We start from the raw sequence: 21,546 nt of genomic DNA on the forward strand, positions 1-21,546 counted from the left end.
TGGTAAGGGATCCTTTTCCCAAGGAGTTGGAGTCCTCTTGGTGCAGAGACAATGACTGATATAAGAGATGTTGAGGTCCAAAGACTAGGAGGTATGATGCTTAAATTCACTAAAAGGTGATGGAATTTCTAACATGGACTTTGCAAGCAGACCAAAAGTGATCATAAATTATGGGAGATGTAGCACATTAGTGAAAAGACCTGTTCAGATAACCAAAAACAGGACCATGGTTCAATCTCAAGGAAAAAGCAGAATTTGAACAGAACCACATTTTCCTAGTTGGATCAGAGTGCCTGCAATTACATTTAACTCCCTTGTATGTAGGCTGCCACAAGGACATTTTTTGGCATTCAGTATCACACTCCCAGGCTGTGATAATATAATACATATATAGTCATTGCTATTTTAAGACTGCTGGATAGAATTTCCATTTTAAGAGTTAAGGCATCCCACAATGCATTACGTCTTCAGTCTAAGACCAGTGTGTTTGAGATGGCTGATGTGTTAACATACTGTGTTGTGAGGTACCATTTTCCATAGAATAATTTTACTTGTTTGATAAAAATACTGATGCATCTGGATATTTCTGACATTGACATTTGCCACAACTGGGTAACTAGAAATCAGAATCTTGACACAGACCCTGTTTACTTTCTTGCAGAAAGAGGTAGCAATGGGTCTGCTCCTATTTGGTCACATCCCTCGCTACATGCCTATTATTTAAGATTATCAGTACATGTTCCAGCTGAGGTGGTACTCTAGACACTTTAATACAAAGAGCACTGCTATCTCTTCCAGAAGACTAATGCAATGAAGATTTTCCATTTCAGACCAAACCCATTAAATAAGGGCTGAACCAAGATACATCTCCCAAATGTCTACTGACGTATTTGGTAGGGACTTCCTTGGGGAAAAAAGGAGCAAAGTAAGACCCAACACTATACTGTGAGTGAAGAACCAATACACCAAATGAATGTTACCAGGTGTCCAAGACCAATAACAAATCTAAAAAAAAAATGATGGCTGGGCAATGACTTGCAGTGCATAATCTGTTGCAAGCCACAGACAGGATCACAGGATCATAGGAAGTTACTAGGCTATTGTCCCTGAGGCCTTTACAAGTCTAGCCAAGAATTTAGCCCATGTTCCGACAAGTCAGCACCTGATGCCCCTGTCCAGCAGAGACACAGGTGGAATCCCAGGGGTGTATTTTCTGTTCCCCATCCAGTTATCCAGGTTGCGCTTAAAAAGGGTTAGTGAGGTACTCTGCTTGACATGGAGAGGGAGTCTATTCCACTGAAAGGGGAGTCTTTAGGACACAAATCTCTGCAGCCAACAAGTCCTTTTGAGGTCACGCATGCAGGTTACTCGAGTGGAGCTTGACCTGCAGATATGCAGCAGTCCCATCAAGGTGGGGTCTGAGATTGCTTTGTATTCCAGACACAGGTCACCTCTGAGGGGTCTGTATGAGACTGAGTAGAGGGACAGGGCCTTTAGCCTATCTGTGTAGGATTGATGTTTGAGGCCCTGGATTCTCCTGGTGAGGAACCTCTGTGGTCTCTCCAGCACCTGCATGTGGTTTGTGAGGTACACACCGAAAGGGGCATTATACTCAGTCATGGGTCTTATAAGGGAAGTATACAGGGATGTTATTACCTCCTTGTTCCTGGATGAAATACCTTTACTAATGATGTGGGCAATGTAAAAAGCTTTCCATACAATGGAGGCAATATGGTGGTCAAAAGTCAGTTTGCTATCAATATGGGTATCCAAGTTCCTCATGACTGATTGCATGCTTAGGACCTTGTTATTAATGTGATAATTTATGGGGACGTCACTCTCCCAAAGGGGGTGATGATGCATTTTTTGGCATTCAGTTTGAGGCCATGTTTCTGGCACCAGTTATTTGTGTGGGTGAGACCCTGTTGGAGGATGTCCACATCACTAGGGGAATTGATGATAGGATCCAGCTTGCAGTCATCTGAAAACTTGGTCAGCCATAGCCCACTGGTTTTGACCTGCATCTCAGAAAAGTATATCCCAAACAACAATGGTCCCAAGACCAATCCCTGGGGTACAGCACTTGTTATGGTTATACTGTTTGAGGTGGCTTCCCCTATTTTGACTAAGTGGGTTCTATCAGTGAACCAGTTTGCTACCCATCTGGTAACATATGGATTGATGCCTAGTTGACAGAGCCACAACTTAGCCAAGCAGACCAGAAAATAATGGATGCTCCAAGTCCAAACAGTCACATAATGACAGGGATATGAACTGTGCAATACAGAAAAACACATGAGGGCAATTCCCTGAGACCTTTAGCCTCCTCCACTAAAATAAAGGCTCCAACAATGAAGAGTGCCCACCCTAATCAATGAAGGGCATGAGCCATACGGGAAGCATGATTTATTTATTTGGTTGTTTATTCGGTTCTCGTAACCAGAAAAAATCCATCTGGTCAAAGCCCATTTTTAGCAGATGCCATCAGTGAGAAGTTCCAAACACAAATCAGCAACAATATTACATGCAAAACATGATAAACTTATACAGTAGTTACAAATCTGAGATACATAAGACTGAATACTGCCCACTGTATATGGAGTCATTTCTGCAAAAACTGAATACAAATATACTTTTGGCCCTTGTGCCTGCCAAATATCAAGCCACTGATATTGCCCATTTGTTCTCTATTAGTGGAGTGACAGCAGTCTATGACATGGCATTCATATAGGCAGCCATGAGGGGGTGCTTCTATTGTGGCCCTAACCATGCCTATAGTAAATAAGATGGGCATCTGTGTCACTATGGGAGCATCCCATGCCTCCCTTTGATGTATGAGTGGCATCTAATAAACACATTCTATGAGGACTACTGTCACTGGCTTGGGATGACCATGGCCATTTACCCTGGTCCACTTTTAGAGCAGGTCAGCAGACCAGCATCACTAACTTCATCTCTAAGGAAGGGCAAGCTGGCATAAGCCTCTCACTACCTACCATGTCCCCTTTCCTGGCTCTTCCAGCACTGAAGTGGTAATTCAAACTCAGATTGTCTGTGTTGTAGTCAGGGCTGTACACCTCAACACTACAAAGTCAGGTAAAAGTTAACACAACATGACAGCACAACAGTTAATACACTGACAAGCAACCGAAGATAAACACGGACATTGAAGGATGAACCACTTCCTCTTGTTTGTTTATTTATTTATTATTATTTGTTTAAAACATGGTAGAGCACTGATTAATATTGACCAATTTCAGGCCCAGTCCAGGTTATACCAATACAGCAATAAGGAGGTTACACAATACAGCAGACAGATGATACATTGCATGAAGGTACAATTGTAAGCAGGAGGCAAACATGATTTAGCTGGTGTGTGGACAAAGAAGAAAATATAAAAATGTACAAAGACTACACAACTACAAAAACAAGGTAAGAAGTGAATGTCTTGAGAAGTTAATAGTACTATATATCTATATACAGTTTGTGGCCAACTATGTGTGGAGAGGCAAGTCGGGCAAGAAGACAATGCATGTAATAGTTGGAGGAGTGACGTTATGTGGCCTGGGTTACTGTACTTGCACTGGCTTTGTTCAATCAGGTGTGCTTTAAACTGAGGTCTGAACCTGGTGCAGGTGGGGACATCATTTAATGTTGGGGTAACAGCTACCACAGTATGAGGATTAGTAGGGATTGCTGTGGAGTTTTATTCTGGGAGATTTTAGAGCAGGTACTGATACAGATTGGGTTTTGAGGCTGTAGATTGTTAGAAGAGGATATAGTTAAGGGGGTGGAGCGAGAGTGTCGATACAAGAGCTCACAGAATGGGCGAACTCTACATCACCACCCTGGCTGGAAAATGAACGTTCTCCAGAAGAGTGTTAATGTACAGATAACACCCACTGAAAAACAAGTCTGCCACTTTATATCGTCATATTAAAGTGGAGAGAAAATAGTAAAGAAAAATAAACAAACAGCCAGCATTTTTATGCTTGATAAATGCAGCTTTGCTGATTATTGAGTGTAAAAAATAACAGTATATTAAAAAAAGACGAAACTTGTGTATGTGTTTGTGTGTGTGTGTGTGTGTGTGTGTGTGTGTGTGTGTGTGTGTGTGTGTGTGTGTGTGTGTGGTGCATGCAAGTGGCGGGTGTGACTGTGCATCAGTGAGTGAGTGTGACAGTGAGAGATAATTATACAGAGAGAGCAATATAGAGAAGACCAATGTGTTTAGACTGCAGAGTGTAGTCAATCAATTTGCAAGCCTTAAGAAACAAGAAATGAAAAACTAATGTCTGACATATTGACTGACCTTAATCTTCCAAACAAAGAACTACAATACAAAATCAGGGAAAGGTAAGAGGCATGCAGAGAGAAGTTACAACAAAAAAGCTGTAACTTATGGTTGTTTGTGTGTGTGTGTGTGTGTGTGTGTGTGTGTGTGTGTGTGTGTGTGTGTGTGTGTGTGTGTGTGTGTGTGTGTGTGTGTGCGTTTTTGTTTGTGTGAGACAGAGAGAGAAAAACACAGAAAGTGAGATAGGGAATAACAATGCATTTATGGAACATGCAGTCTGTCAACATCCAATGTTTAACCAAAAAAACATATGAAACTCTATTGCCTGGTACTATTGACTGACCTTAATCCTTTATGATTTATTTATTTATTTTTATTTATTGCATTTGTTTACCAGGACATTCCACTGGGACTGAGAAGAGCCCATTTTCAGTGGAGGCCCAGGGAGAAAAGCTCCACATTTAATTACATACAAATAAAATGTTACACAATAAATACAGTTTGTATAAGACAACAATAGCATAGGGGAGCTGCAACAAATGAGTTGTAGCTGCTGGTCATGTGTGTGCATGTCTGCACATGCACGCGTGTGTGTGTGCATATATAATATATATATATATATATTTATATATCTATATATATATATATATATATATATATATATATATATATATATATATATACATGTGTGTGTGTGTCTGTGCTGCTAGCTTACTATTAAAATATCGAAATTTAAAACAAAAACAGTACTTAACATCGAATTAATTTGCAGAAAGTACACATTACCTAATGGCCCTAATGTCGAAAATCAGCTGTTAATGCCAAAAATGTCGAACATGAATTTTACAGGCACTTAACAACAATTCCACCCTTGCCATAACTCCCCTAACTAATACACCTAACATCCCGTTTATGCTGCACCCCCCACACACCCCCTTACTATATATTCCAACTCTGAGATCACACTACAGTCAGGAAAGAGATGTATTTCCCTAACTGCACTGTACTGCGATCCCTGTACATAATCAAACGTTCATATTTGTGAATGCACAGTACAGTTGCAAATATAACGTACGATTATGTAGCTTGCACACATATGAATTATTCAAACATCTGTTGTTCAAATAGTTCAAATAATTCATAGGTGTACAATGCTACGTCGATATTTTAATAGTAAACAGTGCTGCTGAATATGTGTGTGTGTGTTTGTCCAGACATTAAATAGTTACATAACATTTATTTTGGATGTGACGTATCTCCTACAACAGCAATTAGATATGCTACAGCAAGTTTGAAATATTAGACAGAGGAACTATTTAACATCAAGAATATATTTAAAAAAATATATTTTTTAATGCAAACAAAATAAAAAATTTAACAGACAGCCCATTCTCTAAGTGCAATAATGCCCTCCAGAGATGATGTTATCAGGGAATTAATGCCCTTTTAGGGGTGGCAAGACCCTCTGCCTGTGACATCGGGCCTCCTCACAACATCCCTGGACATGCATTAATTTCCTGATAGCAACCACCCTGCTTGCTTAAGGAGTAGGGAGCCTAGTAAAAGTTATCTCTGCTTTATGGGCAACCAGTTAGCCTTTTTTGTGGACAGACAGAGGTGTTCATGCTTAGGGAAGTTGGCAGTAGTGATAGTAATGTGGTGTGGGGGGGTTGAGAAGTTCTTTCCCCATAAGGGTAGATCCTTTTGTGTTATAAGTAACAAACACCTTATTACCCTGGTCTCCTCATCCAAACTCCTTGAAAAATGTATCTATAAATAACTTCTTTAATAAGTAAAAGACAAAACTCTGTTCTCTTTCTCTCCCAACATAGCCTTTGAGAAAATCACAGGACAACAACAGGTCTTCTCAAATTCAATGAACAGTTATTTACTAAAACAGTGAATACCGTTTGGATCTTGGTGGAGCATTCAAAGATTTATTGAATTTCACTATAAATCAAATTATCTAGAAAGCAGAGCCAGAGTTATTAGATGGGATTATGCAATCTCATTTCTTGAAAATGTTCCACTGAATGTTCTTCAGAGTTACATACCAGAATGCCTTATCATCACTGTGATGATACAGGCTAGTGCCAGCATAGCCAGCTGGAGCTCTGTAAAGAATGATAAGTCCGTTGAATATCAAACTGATTTATACAATATGCTTGTGTTACTAATGTATTACAGTGGTATGGCATTTAAATATCAAACTGATCTTATCTTACAAATGTATTAGAACTGTATGGCATTTGAAAATCAAAATGCTTTTGTAAAGTTGCTAGTGTTAGAAATTGTATCAACAGTGGATCCTGCTGGACAGAAAAGGAATATACATGTGAGACAGTATATGTTAGCAAAGGCCCCTAGAAGAGAAGCAGTTAATCTCAGTCCAGTTAGTTTTGGAAAATCCTTGAAATTAAATTAACTGTTAAGCCATGAACACTGCACACCACTGCGTTGAATGAAACCGGAGTCAGTAGGTCTTGGAGAGGCCATTCTTTAATAGCTTCTGTAAAGAAGAAGGGAAGTACTGAAATTGTTTCATGGCTCCAGGGCATTGCCATAAACATTTAGATGTAGATTGTAGCCATCTATGCTAAATTCCTGTCTCAACTTCAGATGTGGATACTGTGAGAAACCAGAGTCAGGTGACCAGATGAAGTCATTCTGCCATCCATCTTGGAAATTATGTTTTAGATATTACAGTGGGAAATCCCTCAGTACTGAGTATTCTGTATTGGGACTGACAACGAAGGACTATTCACCACATAATCTGTCTTGCTCTATTAAGTAAGTAGGGAATAGTAATTCTAGATTCAGTCAGGAAAACATAGTGAAGCTTAGTTTACATATTGTTTTTCTTTATTTGTCTTAAGTCTGTCCATCAATGTTATTTTCAATATTTTCTGTGATTTAAACTGTGGTTTACTGTAAATATATATTCAGTATTTTCACGCTCTTTTATTATTTATTATTAAATATATTTATAACTTTTATTGTGGCTCGTCCTTTTAGAAAGCATTTAACCTTCGAAAGTGCTTATTATTTATTTGGTGTCACTATGTGGGCCACTGTTGAAGGCTTAGCTGTCTTGGTCAACTACCACCATTTGTATTAATAGTAATATTATGGGTCTATATTAGTTCCACGAAAGAACACCAGCCGCCAAACCACAGAATTTATTCCACCATTCGCAAACACTTGGCCATCACCTCAACTATGCCCTTTTCCCCACTGTAGTGTGATCTTGAAGTTGGTATATTTAGTTGGGGGGGCAGGGCATGTGGGGGGAACAGCCCCCCATGCTGGGGGGTGTGGGTTTGAAGCCCTCCACTTAGGTGGATTTGATTTAGTCAGTTGTGTGTTCCAGATGGCTGGTGGGCAAGTGTTTGCGAACCATGGGAAAAATTCCTTGGTTAGCTGAAGTGAATTTTGGTGTCTGGTGTTCGATGAAGATGTATTCAAGGAATACACCTTTTGTGGAACTAATATAGAACCGATATTACACACTATAATTGGACACCCTTTGTTAAGGGCCTCAGAGTAGCTGATTTGAGAATGTCTGGTGGCAGTGATAACTACCTTATACTCTAGGCAGAAGGGGGCACAGCATGTAAATTCGTGCCAGCCTTTCCCAGGTGTGTGTGTGTGTGTGTGTGTGTGTGTGTGTGTGTGTGTGTGTGTGTGTGTGTGTGTGTGTGTATGTGTGTGTGAAAAATTAAATCTCAAAGAGGGGCTGTGTGTGTCAGCTACTTGATGCAGGGACACAAAGCACTGGTTTTCAGAGAGAGGGTGCTGGACGACTTAGCTTAGACACTTGGCTGAGGACCTAACCCTACAACTGTAAAATTGGGCAGACTTATTGGGGATCTGCAGGGAGACAGATCTAGAGATATGCAGACCCTGGGCTGAGTGTGTTCCTTGTGTGCTCTTAGGGGAGATTGTACTTGGTGCATAGAGCTGCATCTCAAAATACTGAGTGTATCCATTTGAATGCCCCTCTTCAGTGTCAGTGGTGAGAATTCAGGCTCCTTGATTACTGTCCCAGAGAGGGGTCATCACAATCACTATCTTCATTAAGAATAGGTCTTTTCACTCTTTTAATGCTGGACTTTTCAATGTACAATGGACTCTATTCTGTTATATGCATTTCTCGGTATCTATGGTCAGCATATTGACCCTGGGGTATGATTTCCACTGCACAGCTCAAGGAGTTTGGACTCATTCCTTACTTCTGTCACTGTCACGGTGGAGTCTGCATGCTCTCCCCATGGTTCTATGGGTTTTCTCTGGGGACTCTGGTTTCCTCCCCAAAACCTGATGGTTGGTTACACTAAACCTCTAAATATATTGTGTTTATTACTGCTGTTGTGGCTAAAAAGGGTTCAAGGACCAGCTCACTTAAACAATTAAAAAATGATGAAATTAAAAAAAATATATAAAAGTTAAAATAAAATCTCAGATGTCTCATCCCAATATCAAAAGAGTTTTGCCTCCATTCAAGGCTGGCTAGAGGAATCTGCTCTCTACATTAATACTGCAAAAGATAAAGGCATGCTCTTCATGCATAGTAGCAACAGTCAAATCAATCATCCTCTTCACCCTAGTTTCTCATACTATCTTGGTACAAGTGTCTTCCATAAGTCACCACTTCTACATATTTGCTTGGTCTCAGCATAGACAGTTTAGCAAAATGCTGTTGTTGTTGTTGTTGTGTCTTTCAGCTTTTCCCGGTTAGGGGTCACCACAGTGGGACTCCGGTCCGCTAATGATTGGCAGTAGATTTTTACATGCCGAGTTGCCAGCTCTGATGCGCAACCTTCAACGAAGGTACGCCCATTCACGCATGTCTCTACACAGAAGACGCTTTAGCTGAGAATCGAACAGGACAACGTCTTACTGTGAGGCGACAACGAACAGTTAAGCAAAATACAACCTTTAAATTAGAGATGCTGTCCTCTGCACTAACCTTAAAGTATATTTTATTTACAGGGCTAAATATTCTTTAAACTTTGCCTGCCTCTAAGGATGCAGTATGTTTAAATTTCTAGTCCCCATTCTTCCTGGTCCTTGAAAATAAAAAAAAAAATCACATGAGGCAGCTGCATTTACTTCCTGTCTCCTCTCTCATACCCATCACTGTACCTCTCTGAAAGCAATACATTGGCTGGAATTTATCAGTACTCTTCAGCGGCATTTTTAAGGACTGCACATTTCATTTTACACTTCCCAAACAAAAATCCTGCATTATATTCCATTTTAAAATAGCATTATATCCTACATGCAGTTATTCAGCTATTATGTTTACATCTCACTTGTACCTCAAAAGTCCACTAACTGTTGCAGAGATTTCACTTTCTCTGCAGTCATCTCTAACCTATGGGAAAAATGTCACCTTTAAGAAAGTACATAAAGGATGTCAAAATATGGGTTCATACTAGGCTAAATGCCTTTGTGGGCCATTTTAAGCCTAGTCAATTACCCCCTGTAAGAATCAAACACTGCACTTTGTTTTTGTAAGGCAAACACCTTAACCATTTTACCAATCTGGAGAACCGAAACGTCACTGCATCTGTGGAGTTATGTCTCTATAAACCAACCACCCACCTACTGTCAGACAGCCACTTCCCTTACTAAAAACTTGTATACAGACAAATAAATGAATAAATAAAATAATGCACTGATCTTAGACATGCTTTTTTATGCTGACAATATCAACAATCTGTGCCAGCATGCTGAAACCTCAGAAAATTAGCTGAAATATAAAACAGTAGCTTTGCATTATTGTGAATAAACATATGCATTCATGTGACCAGATGTTCTTTAAAATCATTTACCTCTTCTTTTGCCTTTTTAACAAAGCCAAGCACTTTTTCCAGGTGTGGTCGGTTAATTAGACCACCCATCCTCGTAGTTTCCAGAAGAGGGTCTCCCATTTCAATGGTCTTTGTGACTTTCAACACCTCTTCCACAAACTTATCCATAATATCTCTTTGTACAAACACCCTTGTTCCATTACAGCACACCTGAAATCATAAAGGCATTCTGTAGTTTAACTATGCAGAAAGACATAAAATATATTTCATATTTTTAGAAGACTCTAAATACAGCTGCCATATCCAGTTTTGCCTTCTGAAATACAAGACTGGAGAAGATGTAATGCTCTGGTGTAGCAAATAAGCTGCATGCAGATTTTAATTAGTATTTAACACAAACATAACCATCTTCAGTTACTAAAGCTGTACTTTTAAGTTGCTTTATGGACACTTGTAATAGAACTTTTAAAAATGTTTCAATAAAAATAGTGCTCTTTAGACTGATTGGCTACTCTTAAAAATGGTCTAGCAGCTGGGAACGCATGTCAGGTTTGTATTGCTGAGCTTTTCTAAGTAGATAAGCTCTGTGACAGAGCCATATACATGCAGCCTGAAATGAGGTCTCTCCACACCATATCCTTCTGCAGTGATAATGTTACCAGTGCTCTACGAATTTATCTTACTTCATATACCCCATTACAGCTGACAACCCGGTATTATGCATTGTTCACCAGTCTGATTTTGTGTATGTCATTATACTCACTAGAACTGACACTATACAGATGAAGCAGGCATATACGAGCCATAGTCAGTTATGTGACAACATCTGTGAAGGAGACACTGTGATAACATCAAACAGAGCATTGTGAGGTGATGGCATAACATCCACAACTACTGGATGAATCTTATTATATTTACAATAACAGTCAGGAGTTAATCGACTCTTACTTAAGTGCTAAAGGATACTCATCTTCTTTAAATGTTTGAGTCCTGGGTACTCATGGACCACAGACCTGCAGCTGGGAATTCATGTGTTGGCAGCTTGCACTGACTCCCACTCATGCTCAAATTCGGTGTTAAAGCGATGGTGCAGTAGCTGTGTTGAGGGAGTAAAACTGCTGCTTGAACACATAGCTAAGTTCAAGCAAGGTAAGTGTGGCAGGTGTTGGTAAGGAACAGGACAAGGTAAATGTGGCAGGTGTTGGGAGGGAGCAGGACAAGGTAAGTGTGACAGGTGTTGGGAGGTAGCAGGACAAGGTAAGTGTGGCAAGTGTTGGGAGAGAGCAGGACAAGGTAAGTGTGGCAAGTGTTTGGATGGAGCAGGGCACGGTAAGTGTGGCAAGTGTTGGGAGGGAGCAGGACAAGGTAAGTGTGGCAAGTGTTGGGAGGGAACAGGACATGGTAAGTTTGGCAGGCGTTGGGAGGGAGCAGGACACGGTAAGTGTGGCAGGTGTTGGGACTGAGCAGGACATGGTAAGTGTGGCAGGTGTTGGGAGGGAGCAGAACAAGGTAATGTGGCAGGTGTTGGGAGGGAGCAACAGTTTAATGGTGACATTTAGGGAACAACTGGGGGATTTAGGGTTAAGGTTAGGGAGTGGCATTCAGGATTCGGACCGGGAGTGGGATGGGGTTTTAAAGTTAAGAGCAATCAGGAAATGTATTTTTAATGAGTCACTGAGTAATTTACATATAGCGAGACACTGCGGAATTTAGGTTTAGAGAGTGATTTAAGGTTAAGGAGTGGCTGGGGAATTTAGGGCTAGGAAGCAAGCAGAAAATTTAGGTTTAGGGAAAGATAGAGGAATTTAGGGTGAGGGAGAAAACTGGGAAATTCACGGTTTGGGAACAATTGGGATATAATTAGAAAATTCATGGTTTCAGAACAATCGGGATATTTAGGTTTAGAATTTGGGGCTTGTAATTAGGGTTAGGGAGTAAGATGGACTTTTAGATTTAGGGTCAGTGAGTGAGATTTGAAGATAGGATTAGGGACTAGCTAGGAGTTTTAAGGTTAGAGTTAGGGCTTTGGATGAGCTACGTACAGGGTTAATAGTCTTGAGATGAGACAATAGGAGGTCAGGAAATTCATGTTTCAAGCAAGCAGCAATGAGCAATTCAGCTGTGAGCTAAAGGCATTTAAGCACTTGTAAGACACCCTGAGTACTGTGACTTATTTTACACTGGGGAGTTGTAAAGGATAGTTATCTATACTCCAGTCAAAATGAAGAATATTATTTGCCTTGGTAATTGATATTACATGCATATTTCATTTCAATATTTAATTGTCATTTATCTGTTAATTTTAATTGTTTTTTTTTATTTTATTATGTTCTATCATTGAAGATACACAATGGTACACACATCCCTAAACCAATGTGAATGCATTTATGGTTATGCATTACTACACAGACTGACAAAATACATTGACTGAATCTCATACTTAAAAGATAACATAATTGATAAAAAAATGAAACTGGTGGGAGTGCAAGGCTACTGCTGATGCAAACAAAGAAATGAACTTCACTTACAGTGCTACTCTTGGAGTATGAAGATACTGACTTGCACACACATGTTCTCATACAAACACTCGCTCACATAAACACAAAGAATTGCATCAAGGGCTACAGAAAATAATTATCCACTTAGAAACAGTCTAGTCATAAAAATGTTACGTTCTTTATATTAACTTTTATTTACCCACCATTTTGCTGCGATTATTTTTGACAAATCTGATTTCTAGAATGCAGAATAAAGAAAACATACATGTTTTTACAACCATATACTCTTTAAAACAATAGCTACTACAGTACCCTGTGGTCTCAAAGCCAATGCTTCAGAAATTGCACAGAATACACAGCAAAAATACTGATTTTGAAAGCAAATGAAACATAAGAATCAACACATCAAACATATCCATAATGAGACTAAATGTTCTGCTGCTGTACTTCCTTACAGATATTCTGAAAAGCATGGACTGTTCAAAATGCCAGTGTCCAGGTATGCAATTTACTTGTTTAAAGTTTAATTTACAGCAGGTGAGGACAGATTGCTTTATTACTTGTTTGTTTTGGATGGCACAATTTCCCACTTAGCTATTTTTTTTGGAAAGACTGGTACAGATGAGATTACCTACCTCTCCTTGATTAAGGAAGTTTGCCAGAAGTGCCCCTTTAACTGCATTACTTAGATCACAATCTGAGAAGATGATAAGAGGAGATTTGCCTCCTAGCTCCAAAGTGACAGGCTTTATCCTTTGTGCAGCCATTCCCATAACCTTAACAGTCAAAAAAAAAACAAAAAAAACAGGAGTGACATCCGGTATCATTTTATGGAATATTTATTTAACAGTACTAAAGAATAAGAGGTGCACCTTCCTAAATTCACAGCAGAAGCATTCACTAGTGATAAAAAGCACTTTCATCTGAAGCATATCATTGACACCAATAAATTGCACACAAGATGAGTTACACAATCACTATTCTGCATGTACTAAATTACACACAAGATGAGTTACAGAATCACTATTCTGCATGTACTAAATTACACACAAGCTGAGTTACAGAATCACTATTCTGCATGTACTAAATTACACACAAGATGAGTTACAGAATCACTATTCTGCATGTACTAAATTACATACAGGATGAGTTACAGAATCACTATTCTGCATGTACTAAATTACACACAAGATGAGTTACAGAACCACTCTTCTGCATGTACTAAATTACACACAAGATGAGTTACAGAATCACTATTCTGCATGTACTTCTTTAAACTCATTGGATGAAATACACTCAAATATGTGGATGCTTTTAACAAATACACATCACCATACACTAATGATCAAAATGATTGCTGGTTCCCATAGAAAATCACTGCTAGTGTGATTTGTATTTATGTACACAGTTGTTACCTTATAATTAGTATATTAAGTGAGGGGGATGCTGAATGGGGTTGGGAGGGGTGTAGGGGGCTTACACCCTGAAAAGAAACACCTTTTTGTTTAAATCTTTTTATTGAATTTTGTGTAACATAGCAAGGATTTCCAATGATATTATTGATTAGCATGAAACCATAAGTTAATGATAGAGCAACAAGAAAATGTATACATCTACATGCAGTATCAGAACAACTGATCACTAAAGTCCATAAACTGTATGAGTCATTCTGACTGTTTTATAAAATGATGTAAAGTGCCAAGCTACAAAATCAAGAACAACTACTTAAAGTGTGCAATGCAGAAAAATAAAGTAGCTATTTCAAGGTTCAGAATAATAAATAAGTTCATAGGTAAGTGCTGAGTTAGCTGCCCTTGCGGGCCATTTTAACCCTAGCCATTTTTCCTTTTTGTGCTCGAAATAACCCATCTCATTTGGTTATAGATTGGCCTTACCCATCACATGGTTAGTAATTATATATTTCTCCTAATGAGAAAAATTGGGATCAAACCATAGATAAATTGGGGGGCGGGGGCATGCATGGGATAAAGCATTTACAAACTGCCAATGTTCATTAGTAGTACAGAGAGAAGTCCTGGGGTAAATTTTCTGTTTCCCATCCATAGATCTAAGCTGTGGTTAAATATGGGCAAGGATGAACTTTGTTTTTTGTTGATGGGGAGTCTGTTCCAGAACAATGGTATCCTCTGCGAGATATACCTGTCCCACCAAACCATTCTGTTGATGCTGCAGAAGACTGCGTTATACAACTATACTGAAACGTTGACTGTATTATACAACATAGTATGAGTTTTTACAAGGATGAGACTAGGAAAGAAACAAAGTAGAATGTAGAAATAACAACAGGAATAGCAATGAGGACAACTAAAAGGAGCTCCCCCTTACCACTAAAAGTATATAATGCTGCAGACAGGAAATACTAATTTAAAATTACCTTGAAATAATTCAACAAAACATATGCCAGGTGGCATTGGTTAATGCTAGATGATGGCATTAATTCAAAATACAAATCTATTTGCTGTATAAAAATATTAATGAAAAACTCAGAGATTTCATGATATGAATATATGAAATCACAATATGGATCCTACTTAATTAAAAACTGGGATAAGTTATTTTTTCTTTCTTTCTACTATCAGCTTTTCATTTCTATAGATTTCTTTCATTAAATTGAGACATTCAAAAACATATGTATATGTTGATTTCAAGTGTCTGGTTATGGCCTACTTAGCCATCAAAACCATCAAATAAAAAAATGGAGTGTGGCACCTGTAGGCTTGGAAAAGATCTATATAACATTAAGTGCTGCATCTCGGCTTTTGAAACAGAAAGTCATTGTTCTGTTTTCTCTCAAAACTGAGACCAGAGTTGCTGCAATAAGGAGCAGTCAAGAAAGATGTGTTCCTCTGATGGAGAGTATTGCGGTAAATTCCACCTCTAACACGTGGGCTTGGAGTCTCCATGATCTGTAAGTAACTTATCTGGCATCAAAAACAGATGGTGCATACACTTCAATGCAAAAAGCTTCCTAGAAAAAGAAGTTGTTTCCTTCGGGAGTCTAATTAAATGACTGTCTGAGCCCCCATCATTTAAACTAATTGGGGAAGTCTCTTGTACTCCTGTCACAGGTTATAATAACACATTTTTACTAGGTTTCAATTATTTTTTTTCCATTACATTGAAACTCAGGGAATCATAGGGGAGGCAAAAAACAGAGTTGATATTTCATTCTGTCACAATGCAGCAAGTAGTACTCATGTAGAAACACTTTTCTGGCATCCAAAAGGTTTAACATGTGGCTTAGACGGTTAACAGCCATGTAGGAAAATCATCTTTTATCTGTACAAAAATGAAATTAGCTAAGAAACATTGTTTTAATGGATGCTTACCAAAATTTTTCAAAATGTGCCCTCTCACGCGGCTCAGTCCCTGTCTTAGTGTCTCTTAACATTACTCACCCTGTATCTACTTTCTAATCTCAGTTATCATGCAACAATGGGGAACTCATGTGTGTCATTTAAAAAAATATTACATCCTGCTGGGAATTATGTTTAAAGAATCGACCAGTGAAATGGCCCAAAAGCATGGCTGCTCAGCGAAATTCATGCCGTATAACTTGTAGGACAGCCGTGCAGCATTTTACTCTCCATGCTGCTCACTTAAAACAGGAAAATAAAAAATATTTAAATTTTGATCCTAGACTTAAAAATTATGAAATAAACATATTTAAATTAGCACTGAGTTCCTTTTACTGATGTATAATAGAACAAGAAGAACAAACAAGGGGACTATGAAGCTTAAGCCAAAGGAAGATAAAAAAACGCATGTCAGAAGACTGAGCGGGTTTGTGCAGTATTTGGAAAAAAGAGGGGAGGTTTATTATATTCGGTCATCAGAAAGACAGGAATGACTTGGCTTTACTAGAAAGGCTCACCCAGACTATGCTACACTTTGCTGTGAAGGAAAAGTTAATTTGCTTTTTATTTGTTGTATTTTGTATTACTTTATTGCCTTTTTATATTTTGAATACTCTGATTTGTTTTCTTTACCTTGTGTTTTACTTGTATTCTGCTTTTAACTGCATATTAACACTTCAAAAGACACCACAGCTCTGTCTCTTGTGAGTCAGGCAGAAATTTTTCCCCCACCCTGTTACTATTGTGTTCTTAAATACCACTGTCTTTCTAGTTGCCTGCCTCTTATGTTAATTTGACCATATATCTCATTTCCTCTCTGCTTTTACTGGCTTGTGTGAGTAAGCACAAAGTTATCATTTTGTGAAATCACTCCCCTTCAACTATTTAAATTTATTGGCCATCCTACTGTATTCCATAGTACCAGAATACAAAAGTGACCACCCCCTTTCAATCTATCTTGTTGTTTTAAAAATAGTGACTCCCCACTAAAACTTAACCTTTTAGACAGGGAAAACTTAAATTACATACTTTCACATCTAACTTCTCTAGTGCACACTGCAGTGTTTAGTATAAACCATTTTTTTTCATGTTACCTTTAAGCATCCCTGTGACTAGCACTTGCTCTAATACCTGCTGGAAAGCACTAGGAAGCCTTAAACTGATACAAGCACTCAACTCTCCTTGTTAATAAGGAGAAATTAATCATAGGCATTAAACAGCCTATAATTGCAAAGTACCTTGCTAAGGCAAGGGAAAACATCTCCTGTACTTTACAAAAAAAGCACCAAACCAGGCATGTCCAAGGGTCAGCTTCCAGTGATTTCTCCTGTCTACCTGGTGAATCTGGGCATACTGGGGCAATGCAGCAATTGCCTCATCTACACAGACAACCCTCTCCTCCTATCACCCAACACTACAACCTGTGAGAGATGCACTTACATAGCCAAACTGGAAGCAAAGCTCTCTCCACCCAAGATTGTGAGATTGTGCTAGACAGTCAAGAGGAGAAGGTTAACACCTGCACTAGACCTCAAGCAACACATAGCCCTTCTAAACCCACACCACCAACACCCACACATAGCAACACTAAATAAACATATGCGGAGGCCCTTAACTGTAACCTGCCCAAGCAACAAGGACCTCCGAAGCTGAAATGCAAACACCAATCACAACCAAAGTGTCACATAGATCATAACACCAGTGTGCCACCCAGCAACAGCCCCTAAGGCAAGACAACATACCTAACACTTTAGTCATAAGTGACTTTATAGTCAGGCACACTGCTGTCCCACTCACCAGGCTGAACAAGGAGAAAATTACAGTCAGCATCTAGTTCTCTGAAGTACAGGCCAGCACTAAGGGATTCTGGCTAACCACATCGCCACAACAGTCAGGAAATCTATAAAAAAATCCACTTGCATGGGTAGAGTGTCTCAAGTGCAGCAACCAAACGAAATTCAAACAGCAGAGCTTGTAGAGACAACACCACGACTATAAGAAGCTGACTGTTTATTTAACAGACAGTCTGATGAAGCATTCAGTTTGGATGTGAAAGCGCTTACTGGAAATGTTTTATATTTGTTTTTCATCATCTTTTCATTTAAATAAACGGTCAGCTTCTTATAGTCGTGGTGTTGTCTCTACAAGCACTGCTGTTTGAATGACAGTCAGGAAATTCTTCTATTTGGCACACCTCATCACTAAGGGCTTTAAATCCAGAAAACCGGGAGGTCATTGTCCCACTGTACTCATCCCTCATTAGACCCATTATAGAATACAACGCCCCATTTGGTATGTACCTCTCAAGACATCGGCAACAACTGGAAAGGCTGCAGAAATACCTCACTAAAAGAATCACAGGCCTAAAAAAGATGCCCTACGCTGACTGCCTTAAAAAACTCCAGCTATACTCTGTCGCATATCATCTACTCAGAGGCAATCTCTGCTTAACATACAAGGCCATGTCAAACCCGGAGCTGTTGGACATGCTACACTTAAAGAATTCCCAATCCCACAGAGCCACATGCTCCAGGGATCTAAATCTTGTCATCACAATAAACAAAACATGCTGGAGGGATAGGTTCCTGATCCACAGACTCCCCAGACTCTGGAATAGACTGCCCATACATGTCAAGCAGAGCACCTCTTTGGCCCTCTTCAAAAGGAACCTTGACGATTGAATAGGAGAAAGGAAATTCACCCCGGGTATCATGTCAGTCACCCTGCTAGACAGGGGTGCAGGGAAGTAAACAGTGTGGGAAGAAATAGCCAGGGAATTGTTATTGCTAGGCTTGTATAGGCCCTAGGGCCGATAGCCTAGTACCAACCTATTAACCTATGAAAAGAAAATCATCAGCCTTCTGAAAAAAAAAGGAATGGTCATAAAAGATTTCCAAAGATTAAGTTGGACAAGGTAAAGATGCGGGATGGAAATCACATCAGCCTCAGAACTATTAGAGAACTCAACAAAGAAGTGATATGACACTAAATAAAATTATGAAAAATGGCAAAGTTCGTTAAGACTTACAAAATGCAGATATGATTCCACTTTACAAGTGCTGGAGTCGGAAAGAGACTAAAAGTACTTGGTTTACTGGCTGCCTTCATCTTTAGGAAGAATCATGAAGTTGTAATAAAGAAAAAACTTTTCTGATAGTGCAGTGCTTAAGCTGTACGACATGCAACAAATTCAAATCAGGATATAGGTTCATAGGTTCACAGGTGTAGATTCATAGGTGTATACCAAGCTAACGACCACTAGGGCTTTTATAAGCCTAGCTATACAACCCAAAGGTATCCCAAAATTATATGTTTTAGACATTTATATAGGGGTGATTGCTGGTTACAATGTGGTTTACTGATGCTTAAACAGGGTTAGGCAGGGACTTTGTTTACCATGGATAGAGCCTATTGCAGAGAAAGGGAATCCTGTAGGATACATATCTATCTTTCCAACATGTCCTACTTATATTGTATTTAAAATTTAGGTCTTTAGATCTAGTAGTAATGATGCTTTTTATTTTGTGGTTGTGCAAAAGGTTTGTCAGAGTTGAGTCCAGGGTTGCCTTGTATGCCAGGGATAGATCACCTCTCAGTAGTCTGCAGGAGACCGACTACAGAGATAGCTCTTTGATGTGATCCGCACAGAACATTGTGTTTATGTTCTGTATTCTTTTTGTAAGGAACCTTTGTGGACTTTCCATTTGCTGCATGTGTCTGGTTGGGTACATACTAAAGGGTGCATTATACTCAATTATGGGTCTGATGAGGGCCGAGTGCAATGGTACAATGACTTCCCCGGACTTAGATGCCATGCACTTACTTCTAAGTTGAGCAACATAGAAGGATTTCCTTACTATCTTGAATACATATTGGTCAAAGGCCAGGCTACTGTCTACATGTGTTCCTAGATACCTGACTAGTGGGTCAAATCTTAAATGTAGTTTCCTGGAGTGGCTGACTTCCCAAAAGGTACTATAATTAATTTCTTGGCATTGAGTTTTAAGCTGTGGCTTTGGCACCAGTCATCTGTCTGTGTTAGACCCTCTTTCAGGATGTTAGTTTCTTCAGGGGATTCTACAACTGCTCCCAGTTTGCAATCATCTGAAAACTTGGTCAGCCAGAGGCCTTTGACATTGGCTTTGACTAATGAGAAGTAGATGCCAAAGAGAAGTGGGCCCAGCACAGAGGCTTGAGGGACTCCAGTAGTGATTGACCACTCTGAGGAGGTGGTCTCACCAATTCTAACTTCCAGTGTCCTATCTGTGAGCCAGATGGCTATCTAGCATGTTATATAGGGGTTTATGCCTAATTCTATAAGTTTGTTAGCAATGCCCGAGTGGGATATTATATGAAATGCCATAGCCAGGTCAAGGTAGGCAGTACGCACTGTTTTACCCTCATCCATTGCCTTGATGACCTTCTCAAAGATGTCCATCAGATTCATTAGGCATGACCTTCCTTTGACAAAACCAAATTGGAATGGATCCAGTTTCTGAAGGTCTCCCATGTCTTTGTTGATCACTTCCATAATAATTCTTTTACGGTTTTGCAATATAAGACTAGTCAGATGAATGGATCTATAGTTTCCGGGATCTGTTGATGGTCCGACCTTATGAAGAGGGGTGTCTGTTGCAGTCCTCCATTCTCATGGCACAAAGCCTGTTTTAAGACTATAGTTAAACAGTAACTCTCTTTTGTGTGCATTAAAGCTCTTTGTTTTACCTTCAGCTGTGTTAGTTTCGGTACTTTTTTGTTTTTTAGTTGAAACTCCAGTGGCCCTGATAGGTCATATTTGAGACTATTTAGGAGGTATCCCATGATATTATCAGGGCCCATTAAAGCTGTGTTCTTGGCCTTAGTGAGCACAGTCAGTGCATGCTCTCTATTTATAGTTGGAGGGGTTATGTTTGAAGGTATTACTTTGGAGGTAGCCAGAGGTGAGTGGGGAGGAGTTTAAAGTTGGAACTGAATTTGGCAACCAGCAGATTTGCTATAGTGCCCAGATCATTAAATGTAGCACCATTAACCACCAGTTATTTTGAGGTTTCTGATATGGCTGAACAAGGCCTTATGGTTGTCTTTTGCCTGGGAGGTTATCTTGATCTCAAAATTTGCCTTATTGGACTTAATTAGCCATCTTAGCTGCCTGTTTATTTTGATGAGAGAGTTCTTATCTTTATGGGAGTTGCACTGCCTGAGTTTAGCCATGATTTTTTTCCTTTTGTTGTATAACCTGTTCTGTGATGCCATCAGCGTGGTTTGTTTTTGGAGTTAGTTTTGGGCTTCTTTTGGTAGGTACAGCAGCCTCTATACAGCCATTGACATAGTTGTACAGAGTTTCCATGTACATGACAGCACAATGACATGTAACATGTTTATTTTCTTTATATCTTATTTATTTTATTTTGAATTTGTTAATTGGCTAAGAGGGCCTTTTTCAGCTACAACCTAGGCAAATACAGTATACAAATGAGTAAAACAAAGGAATAAGTACACAAAAAGCAACACTAAGAAAGCCATGCATAGGAGGACAGGAAAATGATACAACATATATTACA

At 39.2% G+C, this 21,546-nt stretch overlaps 1 protein-coding gene across 1 annotated transcript in view; it reads right to left on the reverse strand.

The window, feature by feature from the left end:
* The window catches only part of LOC122813217 (4-trimethylaminobutyraldehyde dehydrogenase-like), a 325,358-nt gene that overhangs the window by 98,588 nt on the left and 205,224 nt on the right, over window positions 1-21,546 (reverse strand). Inside the window, exons 7-8 of the mRNA XM_044085402.1 lie at window positions 13,244-13,384; window positions 10,132-10,320 (exon numbers count right to left, since the gene is read on the reverse strand). Of these exons, the coding sequence (XP_043941337.1) occupies window positions 10,132-10,320; window positions 13,244-13,384 (330 nt within the window). The remainder of the gene's footprint in view (window positions 1-10,131; window positions 10,321-13,243; window positions 13,385-21,546) is intronic.

The sequence above is a fragment of the Protopterus annectens genome, chromosome 10.part0, assembly GCF_019279795.1.
Source record: "Protopterus annectens isolate FY-2018-M chromosome 10.part0, PAN1.0, whole genome shotgun sequence".
Lineage (NCBI taxonomy): Eukaryota > Metazoa > Chordata > Ceratodontiformes > Protopteridae > Protopterus > Protopterus annectens.